The sequence below is a fragment of the Miscanthus floridulus genome, chromosome 18 (genome assembly GCF_019320115.1).
Source record: "Miscanthus floridulus cultivar M001 chromosome 18, ASM1932011v1, whole genome shotgun sequence".
Lineage (NCBI taxonomy): Eukaryota > Viridiplantae > Streptophyta > Magnoliopsida > Poales > Poaceae > Miscanthus > Miscanthus floridulus.
Window position 1 is genome coordinate 103,515,163 of NC_089597.1, and position 16,623 is coordinate 103,531,785.

The window sequence follows — 16,623 nt, forward strand, 5'->3', positions numbered from 1 at the left end:
ATTATACTGAGATGCCTGGATTAGACCGATCGATAGTTGAACATCGGTTACCTATCAAATCTGGATTTCGGCCACATCAGCAGCCAGCGCGCCGATGCAACCCTAATGTACTTCCTGACATTAAGGCCGAAATAACTAAATTAATTGAAGCAAAGTTTATTCGGCAATGTCGATACGCAGAGTGGATCTCTAATGTGGTTCCTGTTTATAAGAAAAATGGAAAACTTCGTGTTTGTATTGATTTCAGGAATCTCAACAAAGCCACACCAATGGATGGTTATCCAATGCCGATTGCTGATTTGTTGATTGATGCTGCGGCTGGACATCAAATTATTAGCTTCATGGATGGTAATGCGGGTTACAATCAAATATTCATGGCTGAGGAGGATATTCCCAAGACTGCTTTCAGATGTCCAGGACATGTGGGGTTGTTCGAGTGGATAGTCATGACGTTTGGTTTGAAAAATGCCGGTGCTACTTATCAAAGGGCTATGAACTTTATTTTTCATGAGTACATCGGCACATTAGTGGAGATCTACATTGATGATGTAGTAATTAAGTCTGGAGATATCACAGCACATTTAGCCGATCTGCGAAAGATACTAGAGTGCACAAGGAAGCATGGATTGAAGATGAATCCTAATAAATGTGCATTCGGTGTATCGGCAGGACAATTCTTGGGTTTTATGGTGCATCAGCGGGGCATTGAAATCAGTAGGAAGTCTATTGATGCAATTAACAAGGTGATTGCTCCTGCCAATAAGACTGAATTACAATCTTTGATCGGTAAGATTAATTTCATTAGAAGATTCATATCTAATCTGTCGGGTAAGATCAAGGCTTTCAGCCCATTACTTAGATTGAAAGCTGATCAGGAATTTGTATGGGGAGTTGAACAGCAATTAGCCCTTGATGAAATTAAGAAATATTTATCAAATCCTCCAGTGCTAGTTCCACCTCAACATGGGAAGCCTTTCAGGTTATATTTGTCAGCTGATGATGCAGTTATCGGTTCAGCTCTTATTCAAGAATTTGAAGGGAAAGAACGTGTTATTTATTATTTGAGCAGAAGATTAGTGGATGCTGAGACAAGGTATTCGGCTATCGAGAAATTGTGTCTGTGCTTATACTTTTCTTGTATCAAATTAAGGCATTATTTGTTATCTGCCGAATGTATGGTCATATGCAAAGACGATGTGGTCAAGTATATGTTGTCGATGCCGATATTAAGTGGTAGAATCGGCAAGTGGATTTTAGCATTATCAGAATTTGAACTACGCTACAAATCAACTAAGGCAGTTAAAGGGCAAGTGATGGCTGATTTTGTCACTCAGCATTGTAACACGGTGGATTCTCTGGGGATTGCTCCCTGGGCACTTTTCTTCGATGGGTCCACATGTGGTGAAGGAGCAGGTATCGGCATTGTGTTAATTTCACCTCAGGGGAAGAAGTATGGGTTTTCATTGCCGATTGTTGCTACAGCAACAAACAATCAAGCTGAATATCAAGCCTTGATAAAAGGGTTAGAATTGCTGAAGGAGATACGTGCCGATGTTGTTGAAATCTTTGGTGATTCTATGCTAGTTATAAATCAATTGGCTGGAAGTTATGAATGCCGAAGTGAAGCCTTGATTTCGTATTATGAAAGGTGTTTGCAATTATTGAAAGGATTTAGAGATTTTCGTCTTGAACATATCTCTCGATTGCATAATGAGGAAGCTAATCGACTAGCTCAGCATGCTTCAGGGTATCAGCCTATTCAGGAAGTGCTAACATCGGCAGTTGATACCGATGACTGGAGGAAAGAGATTGTCGATTATTTAAAGGATCCAGGTAGAAAGGTTGAGAGACGTATAAGGTTCCAAGCTACCAAATATGTGCTCCTCGATGATGAATTATATTATCGAACTATAGATGGAGTTTTACTCAGATGTGTTAACAATGATGAATCGAAAAGCTTGATGGGTGAAATTCATGAGGGAGTATGTGGGGCACATCAATCGGCTTTCAAGATGAAATGGATGATCAGAAGGAATGGGTACTATTGGCCGACTATTCTTGAAGATTGTTTTAAATATTTTAAGGGATGCCAGGGGTGTCAAAGGTTTGGTAATATTCAAAGAGCGCCTGCGTCGGCTATGAATCCTATAATCAAACCATGGCCGTTCCGGGGATGGGCTATTGATCTCATTGGTCAGATTTATCCGCCATCGAGTAAGGGACATAAATTTATCCTGGTTGCTACCGATTATTTTACAAAGTGGGTTGAAGCAATTCCTTTAAAAAAGGTGACATCGGTCAATATGATTGATTTTGTGAAAGAGCATATTGTTTACCGATTTGGTATTCCTCAGACTATCACTACCGATCAGGGCACTATGTTTACATCAGGAGAATTTGATGAGTTTGCTGTGGGTATGGGAATTAAAATTTTAAATTCTTCTCCATATTATGCTCAAGCTAATGGTCAAGCTGAGGCTTCTAACAAAGGGATCATCAAACTCATTAAGCGCAAAATTGAAGAAAATCCTAGGAGGTGGCATACAGTATTAAATGAAGCCTTGTGGTCATATCGGATGTCATGCCATGGTGCAACCAAAGTAACGCCTTATCAGTTAGTATATGGACACGATGCAGTGTTGCCTTGGGAAATTAAGGTTGGCTCTAGACGAATACGTTCTCAAAATCAGCTGACAGCCGATGAGTATAATACTCTTATGAAAGATGAGTTGGAAGATGTGGCGGGTCATCGGTTAAGGGCTTTAGTTAGTATTGAAGAAAATAAGAAAAGAGTAGCTAGATGGTATGACAAGAAGGTGAAAGTAAAAGAGTTTGCCGATGGAGATCTGGTCTGGAAATTGATTTTACCGATTGGGACTAAAAGTTCAAAGTTTGGAAAGTGGTCTCCTAATTGGGAAGGTCCATATCGGATAAATCAGTCTATTCCTGGTAATGCATATATTTTAGAAACCCTCGAAGGGGTTGTGTTTCCCAGAGCGTTAAATGGAAAATATTTAAAGAAATATTACCCTAGTATCTGGACAGATGCATAAGAGTATAAGTGCCGATAACAGTACTATCGGCTGGAATTATGCAAGAGTATCAATGTCTTATAAAGTGCCGATACAATAAATAAGATTACACGTTCAGCAAGGATTGGATAGCTAATATCGCACGCAGGCGAATCTGGTCGGCTTCTTCCATTTCTTTGATATCGTCATCGGCAGCACCCTCCACAGGCTTGAGTTTCTTCTTCATGGCTAAAGCTTTGCGAGCTTGGATATCTCTTTCTTGCTGAAGGGCTTTGACGGCATTGGGTAGCTGGCTTTTTTCTTGTTGAGCATGAGTTAAGGCTGCATCGATTTCTTTCAATTCAGCCAATAGAGCTGCCTTCCTTGCCGATAGATCCAAGATTTTCTGCTTAAGTGCAGCACCCGAAGTCTGCAAGTTGACGATGCCCTTGTGCTTCTCATCAGCGATTTGTTTCAGTTGTAGCATCTCTCCTTTAAGTTGAGCTTGAGCTGCTCTATCGGCAATGCGCTGAGCAGCCCGTTGATATTGCAGTTGACGGCTTTCTAAGTGAGCTGCTGGGAAGAGTATTTCTTCAACATCGGCAGGGACCTGGCCACGAATTGTTTTGAAAATTGCCTTTGCGGGGTCCGAGTCATCTACCAGTTGGGCGGTACTTTGCTGTAGCAAGTTCAGGAGGGTTTCCAACTTGGATTTAGTCTCTGCCGATATTGTTCCCAGTGCAAGGGAAGAACTTGTTTCCTCTCCATCGTCGTCAGAAATGTCAATGGCAAAGGAAAATAGGCTGTTCGGAGAATCTTGTTCCTGAAAGAAAGACAAGGAGATCAATCAGGGGTAGGTATGAGTATTGTAAAATCAGATAGGTTAATCGGTTTACCTGTTTCAAGGCAATTTCCTGTGCTTGACTGGAGGAAGCAACCTGGAGTATGTCGTGTGGATCAGCTGAACTTGCCGATGGGATATCCTCTATGACTTCATCGGTGGTGGGCTCTTGAGGTATGATGACCGATGACATTGGGGCGGATGTAGGGATCGGCATAGACCTTTGTCGTTTTGGCTGTGCTTCAGTATCTGTTGAAGCTTTGCGCTTTGCTTGGACATCGGCAACGATTGGCTGGGGGGCATCGACACTTGATTGTGAAGCTTGGGCATCTGGTACGTTTGCCGATGTACCCAATTGTTGCTGCAAAACAAGTGTAAGATATGATATTTAACAGATAAAATGTAAAGTCAAGAAGCTACCTCTGAAGGAGTGGTGCTTGATATCGGCGGAATTGCCGATGACGATCCCGTAGCAGCTCTTACCCCCTGATGATTAAGGTTAATATAGTTTGTGATCGGCATAAGTGAAAATAAACAAGGTTGTTACCTTAAAGGCTTTGACCAAGGTTGTGGCAGCGGCCGATGGGGTAGCCCTGGGTGTAGCCAATTTGGACTTAGAAGTGATGGTCTTAGTACGAATCTTCTGGTGGGTCAAAGCGGCTAAGGTGGGAGCGTTGTAGCCGATCGGCGATGTTGGGGAAACAGGCCGGAGGTTGAAGGGTTTCCCACTTTTGCTCACCGATGGTGCTGGGTTATTAACCTGTTACAAGGGAATCAGTTACTGATAAATGAAAGGAAAAGCAGAAGGGAGTTCAAAGGAAACTTACCGCGTCGTCAGGGATGGCATATTCAGAATCGATCATGTGCCGATATGTGTGAACAGAAGTCGCGAACAGTTGCTCTTTCCACTCTCGCCACCATTGCTTGTATGACTCGGTGATGAAAGATATTGGTGTCCAGGTGGATATATCGACATCTGTGGTATCGGCATCAGGAGAAAGTTGTACTACCTTGTTCCAGTCTGTTCCGCAGGTGATTGTTTCCCTGGGTTTGATCACATCGGCAAAGCAGAGTTTGATTGGCAGTTGCCCAAAAGCCAATTGGCGGGATACTGCCGATGGGTTGTAAAATTCATATGTAATGTTGGTGTTTTTCCCGCTGCCGAATGTGTTTACTGGAATTGCCCTGGGAGTGATGATAGCCATCATAAGCTCATTATCTTGATTCAGAGTGTCATCGGCAAAGTTGAAAAGAAGGGGGAATCTGTTTTCTTCGTCGATATAAGGTACCCAGGCCCTATGATCACGAGAAAGACCATTATAGAAGCTTTGGAAGAATCTGCCGATTTGGTCTTCGTTGGCTTCTGTTCCAGGGAGGACGATTATGGCTTCACCAAAATTGAGGGGTGGGCGTGTTGCCGATTCATCATCCCCGAGCACATAATCTTCAGCAATTTCTCGTGGGAATTGTTGAGCAAAAAAGTCCCATTGCAAACGTTTATGCATATGGGCATTCAGCCACATGTTGATAAACCACCACGGGCCTCCCAGGTTGCCGATGGGTTCGCCAAGCAGAAGCTTCTGAGACACTTGGTGAAGAAGATGATAAGTGGAGCTCAGAAGGTATCGGCCAAGAGGAAACCTTGCGCCATTAGCTAGAAGTTCAGCTGCAGGGAGGAAGGCGTTGGTTGGTCCTACTGATCGACCACAGAAGATAAATTTTTCTAACCACATATTCAGGAATGTGGTATGTTCCCTCTGGCTAGGTGTCCCGGTTTTCTGGTATTCTTGAATATATCCTGTCCAACCGCCGATGTTACGGGTATTCACTCTATATTCAGGCTTTCTACCATAGATGGAGCCTTCGTCGGCAGTTGAGATGTCCAAGCCAGTAAGCATGTGGACATCGGCAAGGGTAGGAGTAGCTGGGCCATGTCCAAACATAAAAGTATTGGTTGTATCTGACCAGAAATAAGCAGCTGCAATTATCATTGATTCATTTTTCTGCATATCGGCAATAGAGAGCCTGATACATTGGTCTAATCTTCGTTCTGCCCAGTATACTTGCATCGAGTTATTAACTCTCAAGTACCAGTCTTTCCACCCCTTGGTGGTTTTGGGCCAAGATCGGAATGTGTCTTTCCACAAATTCAGAGAGAAATTTTGGGCTCTAAAGGGGATTCTGTTAACCTCTGCATTGATCAGATCGGTTGGATCTGGGTTGCCCATTGGTCCGAGGCATTGGACGTGCGGCTGATCGGTTGGGATAATTAATTTGTTGCGCAGTTCCTAAGGTTATAGAATCCAGAGAATAGAAAAAAAGGGAAAATCACCAACTGAATGAATTTGCGAAAAGATCAAAGTAAAGGGTAATGGAAGTGGAGCGAACCGCGAGGACGTCGAAGTTGATGGCCATGGTCTTGAGGAAACTTGAAGTTAGCACCGGAGAAGGGTTCTTCTTGGTTGGGGTCGCGTGGTTGTTCGTCGGAGTCGCCGCCGGAGAGAGAGAAAATGCCAAGGATTGGAGGCTGAAGGTAGAAAATGAGGGTTCCGGAGGAATCTATTTATAAGCCGCCCGGAGTAAGGGTATTTTGGACTTATTTCTATGTCGCGCGCATATAGGTCGAGACGGTTCAGAAGGATATGGTAACTGTTCGCATGATAATCAGGGGATTGTACAGATGAGTTGATGACAAGTAATCATGATTTAGAGGGGATATCGATACAGGATATTTTAATTCTGAAAATGGCAGCATTATCATGTTAAGATCTTGCCGATGGGTTATTGTTTCGGTATCTCAACCATAATCAAGGCAAGAATGGTTGGCGATTGTGCGATATTTACTGAAATGCGTGAATCAAGATTAGATTTGATTGGATTTGATAACAAATCAAGTTTTGGCTTGGAGAATGAGTTATGATAATCGGGCAAAGGCAAGTGTTATCTGGAGTAAATTTCGGAACATTAATGGTTTTATATTCCGAAATTGGGGGGCATGTGTTGACACCGTTTTTTGTACGTGATGGTGATCGGAGTGGATTAATCGGTGAGGGGAAGGTTACTGTGTACTTTGATAGCCGATGGAAGCCAGCTTGTAAAGATAGTTGCCGATAGCTGGTGGTGGTCGATGGAAAGGTTGGTTTGGATTCGGGCGTTGCCGATGAAGTTAGAGGTGTTATTGTCGATGCCGATGAGAGGAGATTTGAAGACTACTGCCGATGAAACAGGGAATATGCCGATGAAGGAAGGCTTGAAGACTACTGCCGATGAAATAGGGAGTATGCCGATGGGAAGGAGGACGGTGAGATTTCCATCGTAATTGAGGCGGACAGGGAAATAGATAGAAGTTGATTTCCTTTTTTATATTAGTTAGAGTATGATTCATGTAAGAGTCACGTGTTTCCTTAGATATGGGATTGGTGTCCTAGTTGTGTTTGGTTGTGTCTCTTTAGATCAGGGTATAAATATGGAGTAAGGGGCAATGTAAGAATATATATCAATCAATATCAAAACCAACTTTTACTCCTATTTGCATCTACTTTTCGGCGACTTCGTCAATTTGCATACTTTTCTTTTTACGAGTTCTCATTGATTCGGCGAGCTGCATCGCTTCAGTGCAATCTTCGGCGATTCTCGAGTTCCGCGTGAGCACCTCTTGGCCGTGACTTCCGGGCGTATCGCTGTTGTCAGGACCAAAGTGTTCGTTTCTTCATCCTTGTCGATTAGCAGGTCAAATCGACTGGCACGCTTTGGATATCGATTTGGGTATTAGCCCTTTGTGTTTGCAGATCCACTTTTGCATCAACAGAATCCAACCAGCTCGCGACTTCTTTCATCACACCATTCGGCATGTACTGCTATGTGACTATGTCGTTCGGCCTCAGAAACGCAGGGGCCACATACCAGCGGTGCATGACCTAGGTCTTTGGCGAGCACATCGAGCGAACCGTCAAGGCCTACGTGGACAACATCGTGGTCAAGTCTAGAAAGGCCAGTGATCTCGTCGATGACCTAGAGATAGCCTTCAGATGCCTCAGGGAGAAGGGCATCAAGCTCAACCCCAAGAAGTGTGTCTTCGGGGTCCCCCGAGGCATGCTCTTGGGATTCATAGTCTCAGAGCGTGGCATCGAGGCCAACCTAGAGAAGGTCTCGGCCGTGACTAACATGGGACCAATTCAAGACCTCAAAGGAGTACAAAGGGTTATGGGATGCCTTGCGGCCCTGAGCCGCTTCATCTCATGCCTTGGCGAAAAAGGCTTGCCTCTGTACCGCCTCTTGAGAAAATTCGAACGCTTTTTGTGGACCCCCAAGGCCGAAGAAGCCCTCACCAAGCTCAAGGCACTGCTCACCAACCCTCCCATCCTGGTACCACCGACCAAGGGCGAGGCTCTCTTACTCTACGTCGCCGCAACAACCCAAGTGGTCAGTGCGGCCGTAGTAGTTGAGAGGCAGGAAGAGGGGCATGCTCTACCCGTCCAATGACCGGTTTACTTCATCAGCAAGGTGCTCTCCGAGACTAAGACACGCTACCCCCACATCCAAAAGCTAGTCTACGCCATAGTCCTGGCTCGACGCAAGCTGCGTCACTACTTCGAGTCCCACCCGGTGACTATGGTGTCGTCTTTCCCTCTGGGAGAGATAATCCAAAACCGGGAGGCCTCGGGTAGAATAGTCAAGTGGGCTGTCGAACTCATGGGGGAAGCCCTGTCCTTTGTGCCTTGAAAAGCAATTAAATCCCAGGTCTTGGCCGATTTCGTGGCGGAGTGGACCGATACCCAACTGCCACCTACTCAAATCCAGGCGGAATGCTGGACCATGTACTTTGATGGGTCTCTGATGAAGACCGGGGCAGGCGTGGGTCTGCTCTTCATCTCACCCCTCGGAGTACACATGCGCTACATGATTCAGCTCCACTTCGCCGCCTCCAACAACACAGCCGAGTACGAAGCCCTCGTCAACTGCTTGCAGATCGCCATCGAACTTGGAGTACGGCGTCTTGACATACGGTGCGACTCGCAGCTTGTCATCGATCAAGTGATGAAGGAGTCAAACTGCCATGACCCCAAAATGGAGGTGTACTGCAAGTTGGTACGTCACCTAGAAGATAAGTTCGACGGTCTCGAACTCAACCACATTGCGCGAAAATTCAACAAGGCCGCGGACGAACTGGCAAAGAAGGTGTCGGCACGGGCCTCTATCCCCCCAAACATCTTCGCCAGAGACCTCCACAAGCCTTCCATCGATTACGCCTCGGTGGTGGAAGAGGGCCCACCGGTCGAGCCCACCGCAGGGCCCGAGGCCTCCTCGGTCACCGAGACCCCTGATGCCGAGCCTGAGGTCATGGAAATCAATGTGGAACCTCCCAATGCCAACCAAGGCATGGACTGGCGAGTCCTGTTCCTTGATTGCCTCGTTCGAGGAGAGCTTCCTATAGACAGGACCGAAGCCCGACGGCTTGCGCGACGAGCCAAAACTTACGTCGTCAGCAACGGCGAGTTGTATAGGCAAAGCCCATCTGGCGTCCTCCAATGGTGCATCACCACCGAGGCAGGCCAAGCCCTACTTTGGGACTTGCACGTGGGAGCCTGTGGGCACCATGCAGCGCCTCGGGCGCTCGTCGAAAGCGCCTTCCGCCAAGGGTTCTACTGGCCAACGGCGGTTGCCGATGCCACCAAGCTGGTACGCTCCTGCGAGGGATGTCAGTACTATGCGCGACAGACGCACCTCCCGGCCCAAGCCCTCCAAACCATCCCTAGTACATGGCCATTCACCGTATGGGGGCTGGACATGGTTGGGCCTCTACAGAAGGCCCCCGGGGGCTATACCCATTTGCTGGTAGCGATCGACAAGTTTTCCAAGTGGATTGAGGCTCGTCCAATCACTTGAATCAAATCTAAGCAAGTGGTTCTGTTCTTCACTGATATCATCCATAGGTTCGGAGTTCCAAACACCATTATCACCGACAATGGGACACAATTCATCGGCCACAAGTTCCTGACGTTCTACAATGAACACCACATCCGTGTGGCTTGGTCAGCCGTAGGACACCCTAGGACAAATGGCCAAGTAGAACGTGCCAATGGCATGATCCTACAAGTCCTCAAGCCAAGAATATACAATTGGTTGAAGAAATTTGGCAAGAAATGGCTTGCCGAACTCCCATCGGTCATCTGGAGCCTGAGGAACACTCCGAGCCGAGCCACGGGGTTCACACCGTTCTTCCTGGTCTATGGAGCTGAGGCCATCCTCCCCACTGACTTGGAGTATGGTTCCCCAAGCCTACAGGCCTACAACGAGCAAAGCAACCGCACTGCCCGCGAGGACGCCCTCGACCAACTGGAGGAAGCCCGAGACGTTGCGTTGCTACAATCGGCCAAGTACCAACAAGCCCTATGACGCTATCAAGCCTGGCGCATTCGAAGCCGAGACCTGAAGGTGGGCGACCTGGTGCTGAGACTGAGGCAGAACAACAAGGGCCGCCACAAACTGACCCCACCATGGGAAGGGCCGTACATCGTCGCCCAAGTGCTAAAGCCCAGGACCTACAAGCTGGCCAACGAGAAGGGCGAAATCCTCACCAACGCTTGGAACATAGAACAGCTACGTCGTTTCTACCCTTAAATTTCCAAGCATTGTATACATTGTTTCTCGAAATACATTAAAGAAGCGTTCTTTAGTTGTTCTAATTTTTCGAGAACCCCCCCCCCATCGATGGGGGATCGATGTTACGATAATGCTATAAGGGAGACTCGGCTCTGCCTCTGTAGAACCAAGCCTCCCTCGGGGGCTAGAAGGGGGGAACCCCCCTAAGTCCCAGACACCATTTTTTAATCGTTTTTCGAATAAATTTCTACACCAAACTCTCTGGCGTGCTCTGACAGATCGATTGTAAAAAACCTAAGGACTGAAAGTCTGTCTCAGGGCCAAAAGGCTGGCCGAGCCGCGAGAACGGCCTACGCCTCTGGGCTACGGCAACTCCCTCACCACCTTTTACCCAAGGGGCAGCTTAGGCTCCGAGGAAGTTTTCTGCAAATGATATGTTCAGAGGCGAGACAGAGGGCAGAGGCTCGGAAATATAATAAAAATCAATTAAAAAGTGTTTACACACGAGTACTTTAAAAAAGGCCTTGACAGCCACAAGCGTTATGATATGGTAACATAGGTCCTAATCTGTTTACATGGCCCCTTTGCCCTAGGTCAACGCTCAGGGTCGCCAGCGTCGACGGACGGTGTGGGAGGAACCACCTCCTCTTCGAACAGCTTGGCCAGCACCGTGCCAGGGCCCTCAGCTGCCTCCATCAGCTTTGTGACCTCCTCATCGGCCTCCTCATCATCCTCAGCCAAGAAATAGCCGTCACTGACGGCCTCGAGGTCGATGCCAGCGTAGTGCGAGGAGATGACGGCTAGGGCGCGCTTGATGCCCGTGTGTAGCGCCCCTCGGAGTTGCTCGCGTACTTGGCCGCTCAACGCGATCAAGCGGCTCCTAAGGGAGCAGCCTGACTCGACCCCCTCAACCTCCAGGGCCTCGCAGGTATGGGCGACGCTCTGCAGCGTGTTGTGCTCCCCGATCTCGGCCTCGAGCACCGCCTGCACTACGATAGAGGCCTCAGCTGCCCAAGAGACCTCCTTCTCTAGCCCTACGCTCAGATAAGCGGGATGGGGTTAAGCACAGAAGGAAACAAGACGAACAAGGGCGAAGGCCAACAGGACTCACCCTTGGCCTTTTTCCTTCCAGGCTAAAACCTTGACCTGGGAGGCCTTGACCACCTTGAGGGCCTCTGCCAGGGCACCTTTCATCAGTAGGTGTGCGCCCTACTTCGCACCCAGCTACCCAGCAGTAGCTTTGGCAGAGGCCGTTGCTTCTTCAGCCTGGGACATGAAGGTGTCCCGCTCGCCGGCCACCCGGGTCAGCTCCTCCTCTAGCTCCTTGATCTGCACCGCCAAAGGGATGGCCTGCTCCCAGGCCATGGTCGCCTCGGCCTTCATGTCAGTGCAGCGAAGGCGGAGGTCCTCCACCTCTGTGCTTCACGCCGACAGAAGTTCATTAGCATTGGCAAGCAGGTCCTTCTGCTGCCGAAGCTGGTCCCAGACGTCCCTCTCCTACCGAAGGAATAACGACTTTCCAAAGGACCGGGCCTCGAGCTCCTAGATAGGAAGAACGGACATCAAGTGCTGTGAGAAAACCTGGGAAAGAGATGACACTGCACGAGAAAAGAAGGCGCGTACCTAGGCAACGCCGGGCAAATCATCGGCCATGACGGACAGCGCTGTCCGCAGTGACTGCTTCGCCAGCTGGCGAAATTGCTCAAAGGAGCCCTAGCGCCCCCCCCCTCAGCCACATCCTCAAGGGCGAACAGAGGCTCCCCCTCAGAGTCATCCTGGCTCCGCCACAATACACGCGGGTGATCCCACCCGCAGGGCTCAGGTTGTACCCGCACGAGGGCTGAGCTCCCCTTGCCAGAAGTCAGAGCAGGCTGCTCCACGGTGCTGGCCGCCTCGGCATCTACCACCTCCTTCCCCCCGGGAAGTATCGTCGGAGGAGATCGAATGGACCTCTGCTTCCCGGGCGCTCTCCTATGACGGTGGCGGGTCTTGGACTGGGGGTGGCACTGAAGCTTGCCTCGCCCCCATCTCTGCATCCTGGCCCGCCGACTCCACCATGCCCAAACTGGCCTCCGCTGCCTTGACCTCGGTAGCCCGGGGAGCCCCGACGCCCGCCACTTCAGCCTCCGAAGCCCTGAGGGCCTTGGCCTCCGCTGCCTCGGCCTCGGAAGTCCTAAGGGCCTTGGCTTTAGCCTCGGTGGCCTCAACGACCGAGAGCACCTTGGCTTCATCTGACGCGCGGGCCTCGGCTTGAGCGGTGGAGCCGGTGCTCACCTTGAGCGCCTTATGTGGCGCCAGGGTGGGTGCTTCCGCCTGACGCTTCTAGCTGAAGGCAAAGCACTCACAAGGTCAGCATATGCCCAAGGAACGAATGGGAGATGCTGTAGACTCCACTGACAAAACACTCACCTCGAACGGGGACATAACCGCTTCAGCACTGCGTCCCTCCTCTGCAACGGCGGTGGTGGCGGCGGTGGCATGGCCCCCGTGTCCGCCGGTGCCGGCCGGCCCTTGCCGGACTCCGGCGCCCCCTCGACCCTCTATGGAGGCGGTTGCATCGCCCCTGCCGCCGCCTGCTCCACCTCCGTTGTCGAGCCCACCAGGCTGACGGCGCTCTTCCCTAACGCCCGTGCCTTGGGTGCATCGGCCTCGGCCCCAGGGCGGGCGATCGCCGGCCCCGAGGCGTCCTCTCCTCTTCCCATGGGAAACGTCGGGCTGCTCATCGACGCCCCGAATGCTGTCCCCTGATGTCAGGGAGATGGTCCAGGATACCCCACCCCGCCTCGCTCTCGTCATCATCGCTCGAGGAGTCTGACAACGATGGTGACGGAGACGGCTCCACCGGGAGACCCTCGTGCCTCTGCTTCCGGCGATGTTTCTCTAGCTCTTCGCACTCAAGGTTCTTCCTCTTGCGCCTTGCCTCCTCGGCGTCCTTCCACTTCTTCTGTGCCTCAGCATGTGCCCTGTTCACCACCCACCGCTCTACGTCCTCGGGAACAGGCGGTGGGGAGGCTCGCACATCCTTCATCCCCTGCAGGAACGGCGAACACAAATAAGGGAACAAGAAAATGCAAGGAGCAAGGAAGCCTTAGGGGCCACAGCTACGCATGACTCACCAGAGAGATGTACCCCCACGACGGGCGCATCAGGAATGGGGACAGACCATTGCTCCTCAGCTGCCCCTCCACCGTCTCTTTCACCCGACGCAGAATCTCATCGTCGGAGAGGGCGGCGGCGGACAACCGGACGCCGTCAATCGGCGCATCCGGTGTCATCTCGAACAGGCGCTGCCACCGAGCCATCAGCGGTAGCACCCTCCAGCGGTGGAAGGCCACCACGACCATGGCCACCGTAAGGCCACGGCTGCGTAGCCTCTCCAGCGCCTCCAAGAGCGGCCGCAGCTTGGGCTGATCAGCCAACTGGACGCCGTACCTCCACTTCTCTAGCTGGCTCTCCATGACCCGCCCGGTATAGGGGAGAAGTCCATCGTCATCGTTGTGGAGGTAGAACTAGCTATCGTACCAGCGGCGGTTGGACGACGCGAGCTGGGCCAGGACGTAGAGGGGCTACCGGTCTTGGCGCACTTGGAGAGTGCAGCCGCTAGCCCTCATCGCCTTCCGCGTGCCTGCCGTACCTGCCGGCTTGGTGGTATGCCCCACCCAGAAGAGGTGGAGCCACAGCTCCCAGTGGGGGGCGATGCCCAGGTACCCCTCGCAGACGGCGATGAAGATGGCCGCCTGCGCGATGGAGTTGGGGTTGAAGTTGTGAAGCTCCACGCCGTAATAGTGCGGGAGTGCCCGCATGAACTAGTCCACCGGCAGGCCGAAGCCACGCTCGTGGAAGGCCACGAAGCTCACGATGTCCCGTCATGTGGCCTCGGCTCTAGTTCGCCCCCAGAGCAATCCACTCCAGTCTGTTGGGGTCGGTAACCGGGCGGAGAAGACAGTCATCGATGAGCGACTGCAGCGTCTCCACGGACACGTCAGACGGGCCCTAAGGATCCGCCTGAAGGGCAATAGCGCCGCCGGCCATTGCGCGGTGGAGAATGCGGCTACGACGGTAAGGCTCGCTCTCTCTCTCTCTCTCTCTCTTCCTCGCCCTTCTCCCTTCTTCTCCCCGGTGCTCTCTGTTCTTAGCAATGACTCAAAGGCAGAAAAGGCGAATGCAGGCAAGGTAAGGAGGAGAGGGGCGAGGCTCGTCACGTATTTATGCAGGAAGGGGGCAAAACGGACGGGCGACGAAATCGGGGAAGTTTCCCTCAGATCTGGCGTAGTTAATCCGGATCTGATTAAACCGCCCACGCGCCCACCTTTTCCTTATTAATCGCACGCACAGTAATGTCCCATCCGCTGACATCGCGTCGCATCCGATCGCAACGACAGCAGGCGCCGTTCTGTCTCCCCGAGAAACCGCCTAAAAAGGCGCGCCCGCCGTTGTCAACCGGTGGAAGGAGAATATCCCCCACCCGATTCCTTTTAGGCTAAGGAACTAGGCACTGAGCCCGTTATGGTCCAGGGGTTCGAAGGCTGGGCCCTCGAGGGTCTCGACAGCCGCCCCAGGACAAACAGAGTCAGGGATGACTATGGGCAAGCCCGTACATGGCTGAGGCCCAAGCGAGCGATCGCTTGGGATGCCCTATGTCGTGTCCGAGACCGACAGGGAAGTCTCTGAATGGGATCCCATCGTAGGGAGGCATCGAGCCCCCAGGGCCAATCAAACGGCCTTGGGACCCACTAGAGAAGCCCTTTGGTACTTTTGGAGTGCGTCTCTAGACCACCAACCGACCCCTATCGAATATGGCACGGGCCTCCATTCGGACTTACCCGATAACAGCTCACCGGAAGTGCCACCGCTTGCGCCCACCGAGGGTAGCCTGGCATATTCCACCCCTCCTTCCGAATGAAAAGGATGCACGAGGGTCGCACAAAAAAGATAGGGAAACTCCTGATTGCCCTCTCGCTCCGTGCAGAGGCTCGGGGGCTCTTCCTGCAACCAAGCTGAGACCAAGCGACCCAGGCTCGCACTTGAGGGCTCGGCAAACAACCCCTCCTTCCGAACGACAAGGATGCGTGAGGGTCGCACAAAAAAGACAGGGAAACTCCTGATCGCCCTCTCGCTCCGTGCAGAGGCTCGGGGGCTCTTCCTGCAACCAAGCCGAGACCAAGCGACCTAGGCTCGCACTCGTGGGCTCGGCAAACGAACCCTCCTTCTGAACAAAAATGATGCGCGAGGGTCGCACTTCCTGCAACCAGGTTGAAGACAAGCAACCCGAACTCGCACTCGGGGGCTCAACAAAACGCGATAAAGGGCACCGAGCCCGTTACGGTCCAGGGGTTCGAAGGCTGGGCCCCTGAAGGTTTCGACAGCTGCCCCAGGATAAACAGAGTCAGGGATGACTATGGGCGAGCCCGTACATGGCCGAGGCCCAAGCAAGCGACTGCTTGGGATGCCCTAAGTCGTGTCCGAGACCGGTAGGGAGGTCTCTGAATGGGATCCCACCGTAGGGAGGCATCGAGCCCCCGGGGCCAATCAAACGGCCTTGGGACCCACTAGAGAAGCCCTCTGGTACTTTTGGAGTGCGTCCCTGGACCACCAGCCGACCCCTATCGAATGGAGCACGGGCCTCCACTCGGACTTACCCGATAACAGCTCACCGGAGGTGTCACTGCTCGCGCCCACTGAGGGTAGCTTGGCATACACCACCCCTCCTTCCGAGCGAAAAAGATGCGCGAGGGCCGCACAAAAAGATAGGGAAACTCCTGATCGCCCTCTTGCTCCACGCAGAGGCTCGGGGGCTCTTCCTGCAACCAAGCCAAGACCCAGCGACCCGAACTCGCACTCAGGGGCTCAGCAAACGCCATAAAACTCCTCACTCAACAGGGAAAAAGCCCCTGGAGGAGTAAATCCACTCCTCTAGGGCCTCGGGGGCTACACCCGGCGGGTGCGCTCGCGCGCACCCACCGGAACCATGAGTACAAAACACAATCCCGACAGGAGCTGCTGTGAGCCAAGTCTCGACAAAGCCTCAGGGAGAGTGCTCACACTCCCCCCGAGGCTCGGGGGCTATTGTCGGATACCATAAAAAGGGATACCCTAAGCAAGAACCGAAAAAATTGCTTAGACCTTGTAAATATCGAAGCCAAGTGACAACCACAAGGCCTTGGCCGA

General features: G+C 51.5%; 2 protein-coding genes across 2 annotated transcripts; both read right to left on the reverse strand.

The window, feature by feature from the left end:
• Positions 1-3,013: 3,013 nt before the first annotated feature.
• LOC136522814 (uncharacterized) lies at positions 3,014-4,442 on the reverse strand. The gene is made up of 4 exons (XM_066516616.1): positions 4,400-4,442; positions 4,273-4,338; positions 3,908-4,213; positions 3,014-3,834 (listed from the first exon to the last, which is right to left on the reverse strand). Exons 3-4 carry the CDS (start codon positions 4,067-4,069, stop codon positions 3,139-3,141), a joined length of 858 nt encoding a protein of 285 aa, XP_066372713.1. The 5' UTR covers positions 4,070-4,213; positions 4,273-4,338; positions 4,400-4,442; the 3' UTR covers positions 3,014-3,138.
• A 7,237-nt stretch (positions 4,443-11,679) lies between these two features.
• Positions 11,680-12,879, reverse strand: LOC136524297 (uncharacterized). The gene is made up of 3 exons (XM_066517720.1): positions 12,865-12,879; positions 12,473-12,777; positions 11,680-11,875 (listed from the first exon to the last, which is right to left on the reverse strand). The coding sequence occupies exons 1-3, from the start codon at positions 12,877-12,879 to the stop codon at positions 11,680-11,682; spliced, it is 516 nt and encodes a 171-aa protein (XP_066373817.1).
• Positions 12,880-16,623: the final 3,744 nt, after the last annotated feature.

Coding starts and splice junctions, on each gene's coding strand:
- LOC136522814 (XM_066516616.1), bottom strand. CDS start 4,069: ATGCCGATCCCTACATCCGCCCCAATGTCATCGGTCATCATACCTCAA. Junction 3,835..3,907: donor AGGAAATTGCCTTGAAACAG/GTAAACCGATTA, acceptor TCTTTCTTTCAG/GAACAAGATTCTCCGAACAG.
- LOC136524297 (XM_066517720.1), bottom strand. Junction 11,876..12,472: donor GATGCAGAGATGGGGGCGAG/GCAAGCTTCAGT, acceptor GTCGGCGTGAAG/CACAGAGGTGGAGGACCTCC.